Source organism: Cyclopterus lumpus, chromosome 12, assembly GCF_009769545.1.
Source record: "Cyclopterus lumpus isolate fCycLum1 chromosome 12, fCycLum1.pri, whole genome shotgun sequence".
Classification (NCBI taxonomy): domain Eukaryota; kingdom Metazoa; phylum Chordata; class Actinopteri; order Perciformes; family Cyclopteridae; genus Cyclopterus; species Cyclopterus lumpus.
Window position 1 is genome coordinate 9,050,064 of NC_046977.1, and position 13,835 is coordinate 9,063,898.

At 43.7% G+C, this 13,835-nt stretch overlaps 1 protein-coding gene across 3 annotated transcripts in view; it reads left to right on the plus strand.

Annotated features, from left to right (window-relative positions):
* Nucleotides 1–13,835, plus strand: part of LOC117740526 (mediator of RNA polymerase II transcription subunit 13-like) — a 70,709-nt gene continuing 56,874 nt past the window's right edge. For 2 of the 3 annotated variants that reach the window (XM_034546987.1, XM_034546988.1), the window contains exon 1: nucleotides 1–1,547. In XM_034546987.1, the coding sequence (XP_034402878.1) occupies nucleotides 1,476–1,547 (72 nt within the window). In that variant the 5' untranslated portion in view covers nucleotides 1–1,475. Of the gene's footprint in view, nucleotides 1,548–5,086; nucleotides 5,167–13,835 lie in introns of those variants that run through there. The other variant, XM_034546986.1, reaches the window with a different exon arrangement.

Consider the following 13,835-nt stretch of genomic DNA (forward strand, 5'->3'; position numbering starts at 1 on the left):
TGGGCTGGACGATCGTGCGCGAAGAACTGCTCCAGCGGCGCGACGCGTGAAGCAAACCGACACCGAGGGCGAGGATGACACACTCGGGTTACGCGCACACTTATTTACCAATATAATAACGCGCTCCGAGAGATAAACAACGGGCGGAGGAGTGAGGAGAAAACGTGCACATGTTGGGAGGATTTAATTCAATTATCAAATCATTTCTCGAGGAGGAGGATTCGCTTTTTGTGTGTGTGTGTGTGTGTGTGTGTAAATGTCGTGGTGGTTTATAGAGAGATCTGCGGCGTGCAGCATATTCTTCACGTCAGTGATCGGCGCCAGACAACGACTGTCACTTTTGTTTAAACTGTGCATTTAAAAAAAAAAAAAAAAAAAAAAGGGGGAAAAAAATAGATTTTTTTTTGGGTTGTGTGTGTGCAAGATTGAGGGTGTTGTGGCCGCGAGAGGACGTTTCGTAATGATATAAAACTGAAAGGAAGGAAGGATTTTTTTTGTTGTTCTTCTTCTTGTTTCAAACCTCGGTCTACAGAAGCCTGCTTGTCGTTTTCCTGGCGGCGGAGTGTAAGAATAGTTTTTTTTCTTTTTTTTTTTTCTTCTCGTCTGAACGCTTTTTGACTCATGATTCGAGGTTACAGGGAGCCCGCTCGACTCGGTCCGCCCCGCCACGGAGGAGCACCGGGGGCTTTTCTTCCCCAGCGACCCCTCGTCTGCGGGCCGTTTAATTGAAGAGCAACAGAGGGATTAAACATTCCAGCTCGCGCGAGGCGGACCCGGGTTACGTTTGCGAGAGGAACGGTTGTGGGTAAGAAAGAAGGCTATAAATAGCTCATGCAATTCTCGAAAACTATCACAAGTGGTGCATCAGCGTGTGGAGCGGACGGAACCCGATATCCTGCATGCAACGGCTCGGCTTTAAGTTCAGCCGATTGCTTTGCACAGCGGACAACGTGGGATTATTTTTTTTGAAGAAGTTTTGTCTCCTAATTTCGCATTTTTTCCCCTCGGGGGTGGTGGTTGGGGGGGTGGCTGCTGCTCCTCCTCGGCGCTTCGAGAAAAAAAAGGAGATCGTTTCCTCATGGATTATGCTCATTTAATGATGAAACTATCTGCGGGAAGACGGGGCTGATCGTCCTCTCCGTGTGGATTGAGATGGATACGTCTCCGTGCTCCCCGCCTTGGACAATGATCACGTTTGGAATCGCCTGACCTGGTTTTGTACCAATGTTTTGATCCCCGCACACGCTCGGATTTACATTACAACGTTACATCCGCTGGGGGCTTTCTTTTCTGAATACGCCCATTCCTCTTGCCCGACACATCCCGAGAGTCTATTATCTGGACCTCTTGTGAGGTTATACGCCGGCTCGTGTCGGCAGACTCGTGCGGGATCCCATTTGTCAGCCCTGCTCGGTGTTTATACCGATGTAGGATTCCGACATGCGCAGCGCGGACGACCCCAACGGCGGACGAGTATGACTACAACAGCGAATTGGGTGGCTAACGGGGCAAGCCTTGAGGACTGCCACTCCAACATCTTCTCTCTGGTACAGTATACCCGTGCAGCATGCTTGTCTCACACACACACACACACACACACACACACACACACACACACACACACACACACACACACACACACACACACACACACACACACACACACACACACACACACACACACACACACACACACACACACACACACACACACACACACACACACACACACACACACACACACACACACACACACACACACACACACACACACACACACACGCACGCACGCACGCACGCACGCACACGCGCGCGCGCGCGAGCCAGTTGTGATTGACAAGTCATAAGACCGTGGGAGGCACGCGTAAGTGTATGTCTGCTGCACAAAGGTGAAGCAAAAGCTGCTGTTGTTATATGGTAATCATTAACACGGGTTAATGGTGCGAAGAAAAATGCACCGCATCTTACCTCGTGAGCCTGTTTAGAATAAGACATCTCTGGTTAAAAGGAATACCCCTGTTATCTGAGTCCAAACATATCCCATAGCGCTTAAATACAATGTCGAACATGCTAACAAAACAAACGTACTACTTTGTTTTATTAGCAGATAAACAATAGATTAACACTCATTTATCTCCATCCAAGGCCCTTGTCCTCCCTCCCCTTTTTTAAAAATAATAATTTCACTGTAAATTTAGCTGGAACTCTGTTGCATTGCCAAGCAACTTACTTGGAGACAAGGTGGACTTCTGCCTCTCTTAAATGTGTCTCAAGCCAGAGAATAAAAAAAACAAGAGGGTTTCAGATCTTCAGGGAATAATAGTTTAATGTGCGGATATTACGAACATATCTCACCAGGTTTTGATGGGAAGATAATGGATAATTGTGTGTGTATGTGAACTGAGTAGCACACAAAAGCAACATGTTCAGATCCAAATTGATTTGTTTCTCCCGGAGAAAGGAAGGTTAATAAGATTTTGACAGACGGTGGCGTGCATCAGGCACACAGTGGAAACAACACTTTCACACTCAGTTTATCTGAAAAAAATGTTTTTTTGGACTCGCCTGGCAGTATAATTCTTGCAGTAGTCACTGGTTTTGAGGGCGGAGGAGATTGAACAGGGTATTTTCAGTTTTCATCTTGCAATCAGCGAGTTAACCGTAACTACTACAACAGGCAGCCAAGTGGAAAGGCCATACGGTAGACAGGCACAGGCTGCTGAGAACCACAACAACATTGGGGTCCTGGGGCCTTTTCAGGTGATCGTGCAGGTTGTCCACCAGCTACAGCGGCCGACCCCTGTTCCACTACACAGGTTTACGCCTAAGCTAAAGAACACATGTGTCGAAGAGAGAAACAACTTTGTAGTTAACACACAGCTTGCAGAAATCTCTTAACATTTCAGACAACGCAGCGGCAGTTCTTTCTTCTTGTGTATTTTAGGACCCTTTCTGACTGAAAGCAGGGAGAGATGCATTCTAAATATTATCATAAGCTATTCTAAAGCGTCTTGTCTGAATGTCATTGCACTGGTCGCCTTAAATTCTCTCCGTCCGACATGCTACAGTTGAAAATGGTTCTGTCAACGTCTCAGTCGAGGTGGAACACGCTTTCATTCACTCACCGTGGCGTTGTTGGCCGTCGTGCTGCACATCCCTTTCAAACGGAGGGAGAAAGGCACCATCGATCAGCTGGCTTGTTGAGAATATTTATGACTGGCTGGTGCCACAGCGGTTGCCCACTGGCAGGCCTCCTACAGGGAAGTCCAAGACAGAACTAAACACTAATGACACACCAAATATCCTGGTTAGAGGATACCACTGAGACAAGGAGACAGGGGGATGCAGATTGCATCCCGATGTTAAACGAGACATTTGAGCTGAAGAAGTGGAGGCTAACGCGCGGGTATTATCACTAGAATCAGGTGTGAGTATTAATCCAGCAAAAAGACGACTTGTATTTAGGTCCGGATTTGTGTAGTTAGGATTTTCTGCATGCATTTAGCCACTTATTACTTGGTAAACAATTAGTTGATTAATTGAGTGGTTGTTCACCAGAAAATTAACAGGCAACAATTTTGATAATCTATTAATAATTGGAGATTTATATTCAAGGAAAGATGCAAGAAATGCCATGCCTTTCTGTGAATTTATTGAAAATGTATAGTCTTTAGGGGTTTTGGCTAGTGTTCCAGCAATTTAAGGATGTCATCTTTTGTTTCCTAACATAAGAAAATAATCGGTTAAAGAAAGATAATGCTAATATTCATGAGTTGCAAGCATAACTTGGACATTTCGAGTTCCATAAATGCCAAGAATACGACCTCTAATGTGAGATATGTATTTAACCTTTTCCTCCAGGTCATGCCACTATCTTCTTGCATAAAGGCCTCGTGGCTAACCGCTGAGCGCTCTGGTCTGACAGCCTGTTAAACAGCATTCCAGCACCCGCTAACCTCGTCCCTCACGCACATTCACCGGCTGTTATTTCAACCCACGTCAATAAAGAGTACCTTCAGAAAGCATAAGTGCCCATACTGTGGGACTTTATGGGGACGCAGCAGATTACTGTCATGTGCTCTGTGAGACCGGTGTCACATACTTGAGATCGCTGCCATCGCACAACCCACAAAACAACGGTCTTGTGTGGCTGTTGATCATCCATCTGTGACAAAAAGCAAACGAGAACCCTTGTAAGAAGAGAAGATCCTGGTGTGCTCCGTTGAAAGTGGCGAAGGGTGGAGGACGGGAGGAGGAACGGAGGAATGTTTTCAGGCGAAGGAGTGAGTAAGACTGCAGCCCAATCTGTTTTCATTTTAGGAAAGTATTATGACTGATGGGCATTTCCTGACTGCTCGCCTCAGCCTATGAGAGAGAGAGAGAGAGAGGGGGAGAGAGAGAGAGGGAGAGAGATTTCTGTGGACTGGGACAGTTCTTATGACGCCGACACCAGCCAGAGCCCCAGCCTGAATATGAAATGCAAGGAGACAGTCGAGAGCTTCACGACGCAGGAAGCCTGTGTGTGTGTGTGTGTGTGTGTGTGTGTGTGTGTGTGTGTGTGTGTGTGTATAAACACTGTAAACCATCTAGACTCGGGAGACACACTTCAAACACCCATCACATTATGCACACATACACGCACACACACGCACACGCAGAACCCACACAAACATCTGTATTGCAAATGCAACACACATGCACACACTAAATCTTCCACCCACACTCTCATGTTTCATCTCCCTTTATTTGGGATGCATCCTATATCCCAAGGACGCAGTCCCGTACAAACAAAGGTAGAATGCAGCACCCTTAGTTAAAGGACATCCTAAGTCCTCTCAACACTGGTAATTAAGTGTCCTCAAGTGGAGATCTAATGTGTCTCATTAGCCAAACTGTATTCCAATAGAGATCTTGCATGTATAATAATGATGCCACTGTCTGTTATGGAAATGGAGTGCGGGTGAGGCAGAGAGAATGGCAATAACGGCAGTGTCTTGATTTATGGCAGGTGAGTGGCCGTGCCTTGTAAGAAGAAGCAGGTAATCAGGGACGGTGCCTTTTTTAATATGCACTGTTTGCATTTCCTTTTTATTAATGGGGATGAGAAGGGGCCAGTGGAAGGATGAAGTGCAGGTCACCATTTGCTGGGCCATAGAATCGGTCAAGGTGGGTTCTTGTTTTTGCTGATTCCTGAGTGTTATTTTCAACATCTTACTTTGAGAAATCCCAACAAAAGAAGTTCTTAAAATCTTAAAATAGACCCTGCCCGCTAAATCAATGGAAAGCGACATTTAATTATGGCTGATCTATTGGATATATATCTATATCTATATATATATATATATATATTGATATCAAGGCAAACGTTGAAACAGACAATGTAACACACTGCAATTTAGAAATATTGTTTCCATGATGTTTCTTTTTCCAGTAGAGTTTAACTGTGAAATGTCTAAACCATTTTTTTTATTGTGAAAACTTGTATTTGCCAAAATTATCATGATTTTATTTTTTTGTACCCACTATCTGTCAGGCTGAACACAAGCGGTTGTGTTGGGATTTTATTTTCTCAATACAAATAGTTTGCAATTAGCATTGTTTTAATTGAAAAGATCAGGCAGATGATATTATATATTTTTGTTATCGTCAACAACTGTCATAAAATACATTTTTGGGGGGAATTTCCAAAAAGATTTGTTCCATTTTAAAAAAAAAAAAAAAAAAAAAAAAAAAACAGAATAAGGTTAAAATGCCTGAAAACATTGACGTGACATAAATATCTGCAATGTTCCTATATTTTATTCAGACTTCTGGCTCCTGATATGAAGTAGGTTGGCTATGTTACATGGATCTATCATTCGTTGCTTACCAATTTACCTGCCCGATGAGCCCCGGATGGGTGGATTGATTAGCTGACGCTGTCCACTCAAGACACACTGTTGGCGCTACACGGGAACTGAAGAAAGACAAAGTATAAACCTCACATGCTTTGGGTTTCCCTCGCAAAAGTCGAGGAATGTCTCCGTTTTTGAAAGTTTCGCTACACTCTGTTCATACAATACAAAGATACATGTACAGTGTTACATATGGTATCTTTAAGGCAGGAGCTGTCTGTTCATATTGAGATATCTAAGCATGGCATGAAAGCCGTGCCAGCGTCCTCCTACGCAAGGAGCGGATGGATCGGTCCGGGTTTCCAAAGCATCACCCCTAGTCTTGTGCCCGATGCAGCAGCTCCATCTGGTTGCTTCTCACCCCCTACGCCCAACATGTGCTTTTGGCTGCGCTTGCTTGCAATTTTGACAGCCAGCACTGGCTTCACCTTGAGACCGTTTGTGGTGCCGCCCACTAATCTGCCCCCCCCCCCCGTCACTGCTGTGGGAATCCCTTGTCATCGCACACAGGATTGGACCCGGCGGGGGCCCACCTGTGTGAACACAGCTTTCTGTTTTTTGAGATACGGACACACTGGCTCCTCAAATAGTTTGCTGCCACAACAGAGTGATTCGTGACAAAAGGATCGCTCACTCGGGTCTCTGTTTTTACTACACGTCTCTGTTCTATTTAATTCTTCCAGAGTGTCGTCATGGATCTTCTCTGAGCAGTCGGCTCTTCAGGGCTCCGCCACAGAGGTGAAGAACGGTTCAAAGGCAGGACGGGGAGGGAGGGAAGCACCGCTGGTGCCGGAGCTGGAGCTGGAAATGGGACGGGATGGGCAGGAGTATTTTGGAGCACGGTGGCTCGAGTGTGAAATATGTGTGCCCCGCAGTGCCAGCTGTGATCTATTCTTATCGTCCGCTGGTGTTCCTGCATGTGTGCAGGGCGACAGAAGGCTGAGCGGGGAAGGAGGATTGGTAGGAATGGGCAGTAGCTGGTGCCACCAAGCGCTTGTGATTGCTGGAAAGTCGTCAATTTAGGTGTCATATGCACTGCTTGGCTGCTGGACACATATTTTAAACAGGGTTGCTGCTGAATTTCTGTGGCGGAAGAAGTAGATCCTTTAAAACAAGTAACAATACCACATGGTACAAATACTTCATTACAAGTCCTCCACTTTGAAACTTGAAAATGAATAAGTATTATCATCAAAATGTACTTGGATAAGTATTTATTATTTGCAATTGTCCCTTCATATATGAGACCTGTGCATTAACTTGTGAGCTGCATTTTAATACTGTAGCAGGTCGAGGTAAAGCTAGTTGTGTACTTTACGCTTCCTGTTGGGTGATGATCATTTATATGTTCCGTGCTGCAACATTGCAAAACATTTTAAAAGGAATCATTTATTAGTTATTGAGTCATTTAAACCAGTTTTCAGGAAAACTTGTTTCATGAATTTTCAAGGAATCTGATTAAGAGAGATTGCTGCTCTTTATAAACAAGAAAATAAATGACACTTGACTCAGTTAACCAGATTCCACCAGATTGTTAGAACTCAATGATCGATGTAAATAACAGTACCTGGGAATTACAGCTCTTAAAAAAAAAAATGCAGTACAATATTAGTTGTACCGTTTTTCTCTTGAGGTATTAAAGCAGCACAACATTTAATACATATTGTTTAGTACATCAGAATTGTTCTTAAATACTTGACTAAATATGTTTCACCACTGCTGAATATAGTTGTTGTGTCTCATGCAGCGAGACACATTTCATCTCCTAAATGCTGTTTTTCCTCCCAACGGATTAACACCACTTTTCTCCAAACTATTACATTCTGGATGTATGTTGCTGCCTCTGATGCCTGTTGTCTGATTGGTAAATAACTTCCAGAAATGGATACAGCTTGTGTTCGATGCTGCTGCTGCTGCTGCTGCTCTTTGTGCCGTCACATGATCTCTTTGCAATCTCTTCACCTGACTGCAGACACCTTGACAAAGAGAATTTCTTAAAAAAGAAGATACTGACCTGCTTGTAACTGGGCAAATATTTTCTGCAAGCCAGATGGCTTTGCCAATAACATGGTTGGCTGGGATTCAATTGCAGTTAAAGCACACTTAGGTTAAAGGGGGTCTTTTAGAGATGCAAAACAAGGGGAGAGAGACCACATTAATGTTGGCTGCTGTGCTGTTGCAAATTCTAATTATCATGTGTTCATGTTCCATTGAGAGATTATCTGCGACCAATCAGACCGGTACTTGATGAGAACAAACACATTATGTGTGGACTGTTGATTCACAGCCGTTTGTGGCGCATTGATTCTCCCTGTCCTGCCAAACGGTGCTCTCTCTCTCTCTCTCTCTCTTCTTGAATTAGGCAAGACACCCATGATTTTTCAGATGCTAATGAAAATGTGTACAGCTCAATTTCAGTCCTGGCTTGCCTCATAGAATAAATGGACTTTGCAGTATAGAAGTGAGACACAAAGGGTTTGATGGAGTGTTTAACAGGCATGACTGAGTGAGCATGGAGCCGCAGGGCTAAGTGTTCAGGCAGAGCAGTGGTGGCAAACATATGAACAAGCCATGGTCGCATGGTATCTGTTGTAAAGAGGGGACAGACAGGGAAGGAGGACTTGAGTGGCATTACATAATGTGTGTGTGTGTGTTGGACAAGTTAGCAGGAGTGCAGTGGACTTTTACTGTTGAAGTACTGATTGACTTCCACTCCCACTTAGTAAGCAAACAGATTAGAGACAGTAACCAGGTGAGTTGCAGGTTGAAACCTGTTCAGGTGTTACACACGAACACACACACACACACACACACACACACACACACACACACACACACACACACACGCACTGAGGCTGCTTGCTGCTTTCCAGTTTTTCTTCTTTATCTTTTGTTTATCCGGTGTGTAATGAAACAAGGAGATGTCGTGCTGATTTATGCGCGGCTGTCATTTGGTCTGAAATGGCATCCCTGTGGAAAAAATCAATGCAGGAAATTACAAGCCAAATTAGATATTTTTCATACCGCTTATGCTCCATTTGCACAATTTCAGGAACAATCAGACTATTAACTACTTGTAGGCATTTCAGAAGCCTCCATGCAGTGCTAATTGTACAATTACTGCATTGAATTCTCTCAGTCTCTCACTAAAGAAAGTCTGAGTAATTTTATACCGCAATGTTCATATTTTTGCTTCTGGTAATCCCAGGATTTTCCTGACGCATGTATGACGTGCTCGATAATATCTTCAGCCCAATTTGAGCTCATGAATTGCAGCTGTAAGGGAACACACAGAGGTGTAGTTGTGCTCAGGAGAGACTACATCCTCCTTTGTGATTTTTAGAGTAAAGTAACCACAGAAGTGCTTGAAATATTATATTTCCACTGTAACCCTGGAGACAGACAATCTCTAAAATTGAATACCTTGCTGAATTCCTATAGATGTTGTATGTTGCCTAGCAACTGTTTTTACTTTTTCTCTCCCGTCTTGTGATTTTCCTTCTTTCTGATGCTCCATTTTTTCTTTCTTTGTGTCTTTCGCTCATTCCTAGCTTCCCGTGGCTTGTCACGGTTGATTAAGTTACAGAGACACTAGTAAAGCAGAGACTGGTTTATTTATTTGCACGTTAATAATTTAGGCTAAGCAGGGCCACTGCTTTAGCCTGTCCCATAACGCTTTAAAAGCATCCTGACGCTGCAGCTTTGTGCTGTTTTTTATTTGCCAAATGGCCGGGGATCTTGTCAGCTCTTTCAGATGCTGCAGTGCACAGTGTCTCGCTGTCCTTATTGGCCTTCCGCCGCTGTCGCCTCCCGCCTCTCTTTGTGTCAGGTGAGAAGTCATGGCTTGATGGAGGCTTTCTGCAGCGTGATTGGCAGGTCTATCCGTCACTCAGCCCTGGGGGACTCGCGCGGCTCTAATTAGGTCGCTTGGCTTGCTCACCTCCCAGGGCTGGATGCTACAGCCGAACACAGATCAAATGACAGACCCTTGTTTTGCAGGGACTTGAAAAGGTGGCGGCAGAAGGCAGAGGAAAAGCATCTGTTTAGTGGCCGCAGCCCCAGAGGCCTTCTTTCTACACCTGTTTGGTGCTTTTGTTTGCTCTCGCTCCCAGACAAGTGCAGTAATGTGCATCGCTCTTCATTTGTGGTGCAAAATGCCAGCGGGGAGTGCGATTCCTTGTGGGTTAATTTGATTTCAACGGTTAATTGATGAAGGGGGAGTCGTTGCCGGTTCTGATTTCTGCCACTGGCTCTTCTAACTGGTGACTTAGCAACACAGCCACCTTCATTGTCTTTGTTCATAGTGGGTTCTCCCACTTGTTTCATCATTAAAGCTGCCAGCTCTGATGTGTTCAAGACAAGTTGTTGAAATTCCTAATATTTCAGTTCTGGTTGGAGGTGTCTAGTGGTAACAGCAGGTGTGGTTTAATACTACAGAACAATCCTTGAGCAGCTATCGGGAATATAATGGAAGAGCAATCTGTTGTATCTGTTTACAGTGCAGCCAAACAAACCTCATTTTGCTTTAATAAAGAAGTCAGTCAATATCTTGTCTTTTCCAGCATCCACCATCAGATGTCATGCAGTGAAGAGTGCGAGTCATTTTCTACACAACAGAAGAGAGTTGTTTGTAATTTAAAACGAGTCTGTTGTTAAAAAATGTCCATAATTACAGTTGTCATGTTGAGTTGATGTATTTATTTTGTGGTCCGCACTCACACACTTCATCTTCCTGCTTCACAATAAACAGTGAGGCCGATATCAATGCGATACAATTGGAAAAATGAATGACATATATTTTGGAAGGCAATTTTAATTGAGCGTTGAAATGGAGGACCCCGCCACCAACAAAGAAAAAAACATTTTTAACAGGGGTAAATACAAAATGTAACTGACATTGTTGAAAAAAGCCAATTTTTTTTATTTTCTAAATATTTTAAGGATCGTAACTTTAAACAAACTTAAAATAAGTTGTATTGGGTCAATTCTCTCACAGTGTCTGTTAGAATACAATCAATTATACCCCTTGTTCTTTGACGTTGAACCAAAGAGAGGCGGAGAGCGCCGCATCGTGTCTGATAAAGAGCACGAGTCTTATCGAAAGACTCTCGGCTGGCATCACAAAACCCGCCCCAAATATTGGCAGCTTGTCAAGCGTCTAAACTGATTTGACGTTGATGAGAAAGCTGTGCCCCTCTGACAGAATAAGTGTTTCACTTGTGACAGAGTGGGTAAAACTGCTGATACAAGCTGTCTCTCAATTGCCTAAAGTGCCTCCTTTGTCAGACTATCATACTGCGAGGCTCTTACGCCGGTGTGAGATTCCTACAGAAGCGGCGTCGCTCCTAGACGGCGTTCTCATACGCTCTCTGTCAGCTTTGATATCGCACTACACTCACTCGACTCCACTTAGATGAACATCTTCACATAAGCTGCCATTCTGGAAGAAAAGTGTCCTTAATAAAGCTCACACATCTGCATACAACCAGATTTAAATACACTTTTCTTCTTCTTACTGTCTCCTTTAAAACATGATTCGTGATTTCTCTTTTCGTCAGCGTCGCGTATTATCGAAGAGGGATTTGTCTCGAAGGTGAATGGAAGTCATGTTTTAGATGTGCTGTCATTACGCGCCTGTCCCGGGCAGCTGCTACGCCTTGCCTGTGTGGAAGAAGTCCAACACAAACATACGTTCAGCTGCACGTTGGGAAGTTTAGGAGGTCCGTTCAAAAGGTCCCACAAGTTTTTAAAATTTTGTAATTTTTTTTGGGAGAAAGAACAGGAGGAGAGAAAATATGTTCTGTCTACAGGAGCATTCATGCAAAGAAGCATTCATGCTAAGTGCATGTCAAGTGTGTTTTCCTCTCCGCGTCGCTATCTAAGTAGCGTTGGTTTCCTCTGCATTGTAAAGCTTTAAACAATATACAGTATTTTAGACCTGCAGAATGACAAACCTTTTTGGATTCTCCTTTCTGTTGAAGTCACATGTGCTTTCTGTTTGAGCAAAGTACACCAAAGATTAAAGCTCGGACTTCCATATTTCCTCTTGATTACAAGCACATGTCTGGTGCACTGAGGTTGACCTCTGGTTGGAATACAGATTACAGGAAATGATGTTTCACCCGATGGTTTTAGGTTAATTTCCTATTTTAAATCAATGTTCGAAAGAAGATAACAGCTTTTAAAGTAATAGAGTCCACCTTACTGCTAGAAACCGAAAAAGTGGTTTTAATAAATTACTACAAATAGAGCACACATTTCCAACCTCCTCTGTGCTAACACAGAACATCTTCAGGAAACACAAGGTTGGCTGTTATATTTTTCTCTGTTTACTTGACAAAAAAACATAAAGAGAGGAATAAATGAGAGGAATAACACAAAGTGGAGAGGGAGAGCGTGAGATGCTGCGGGTGTGTTCTATAGGCATCCGTGGCAGTGAGAGAGTGCTGAGAGAGGAGAGGGAGAGCGAAGACATGAAAGATAATAGAGGTGAGGGTGAGGTCAAAGCTTTGGTCTGTCTTAGCGAAGGGAGGAAAAAAGCTCTTGTTTTTGGTCCTGCACTCAATCAGAAATTGAACCAGCTAACCAACAGTACAAGAGGCTCGGAGAAGTGCCGGCTTTATTGACAGTGAAACAAAATCCGCCTCCTTTTTCCTTAACCTCTTCCCCCTTTTACCCTTGTGGTAGCTTTTTAAAAGAGACGGAGACCTCTGCCTAGATTTGCTGCTTTGGGCACACGTTTGCTTTCCTTTCTCTCTGCAAGTTAAACGTACATGTAGTGACACAAAAATATATTTCTGTCGAGTGCATTTTTTTTTTCACAGTTTAATGGGAGTACAATCACAGTTGCCTAACCCTCTCCATTATGCTATTACAATATTGCTGCATTCGCTACCTAAAACACCACTTAATAATGCCAGTGCTTGGTATTATTTATAATTTTATATTACACTCGCACACTGAATTTATTACATCTAAATTATGAGCAGCAGTTCTGCAACGTTCACCCCGCTGTTTTCTTTCATGAATAATATTGAAAGAACAAAAAACAAATATTAAAGGTTCTATTTATTTGTGGGACAGGAACTGTCTCCAAAGTTGCAGAGATAATAAGGACACGCTTGACAGTTTTTTTTTTTTTTTTTTTTTTTGGGTTGTTTCTCTCGTGTTATAATTTATTCATACAACTGTGAGAATTGGCTGTTTTATTTTAGCACTAGTATCACTGCGACGCCACCGTCTCCACACATGCGGTGGCATGTGGGCAGATTTGAGCTATCATCAATGACAAATAACTGGACATCAGCCGGAAAATCTGTCTGCCTCCTGATGCATGTCAGTGTCTTTGAGCACTTCTGATCTGCACATCATCACAGCTGCTGTGTGCGTGTGCATGTGCGTGTGCGCGTGTGCGTGTTAGTGTTTGGGTGCAGCCATGTGTTTGGATCTGCATGGGAGCATGTGACTGTAGCCCCGCTCCTCTTCATGCAACTGTGCCACAGCTAATCCTCCCCAGGAGGTCAGCGGGGGTTGGGGGTTGGGGGGGGGGGGAGAAATCGGTGAGTGCTTCTCACATGGGCAACAAATACACAGCACCGGTGTTTGAAAGACATTCAGCACAATACGTCACCTGGATATACAACTGGTTATTGGAGGAATAATAAACCTCGGGCCATATTTCTTGCACGAGAAAGTGAACAGTTTTTGCCTTAAAGCCATCCGCCACTCAACATTTTTATTTTTTTGGTATAGTTATTGCACTTGCATGTTTGACCTTCACTGGGAGGAATGATGTACGAGCAGTGCGACACTAGAAGGCTGATATCAGTGTCTCTGTGCCCGCCGTACATCTCTGACATTACAGCCACTTTGATATTGATCTGATATGTCACATCCGTGTGATGCAGCATAATGAACACAAACACACGCACACACTGAGAA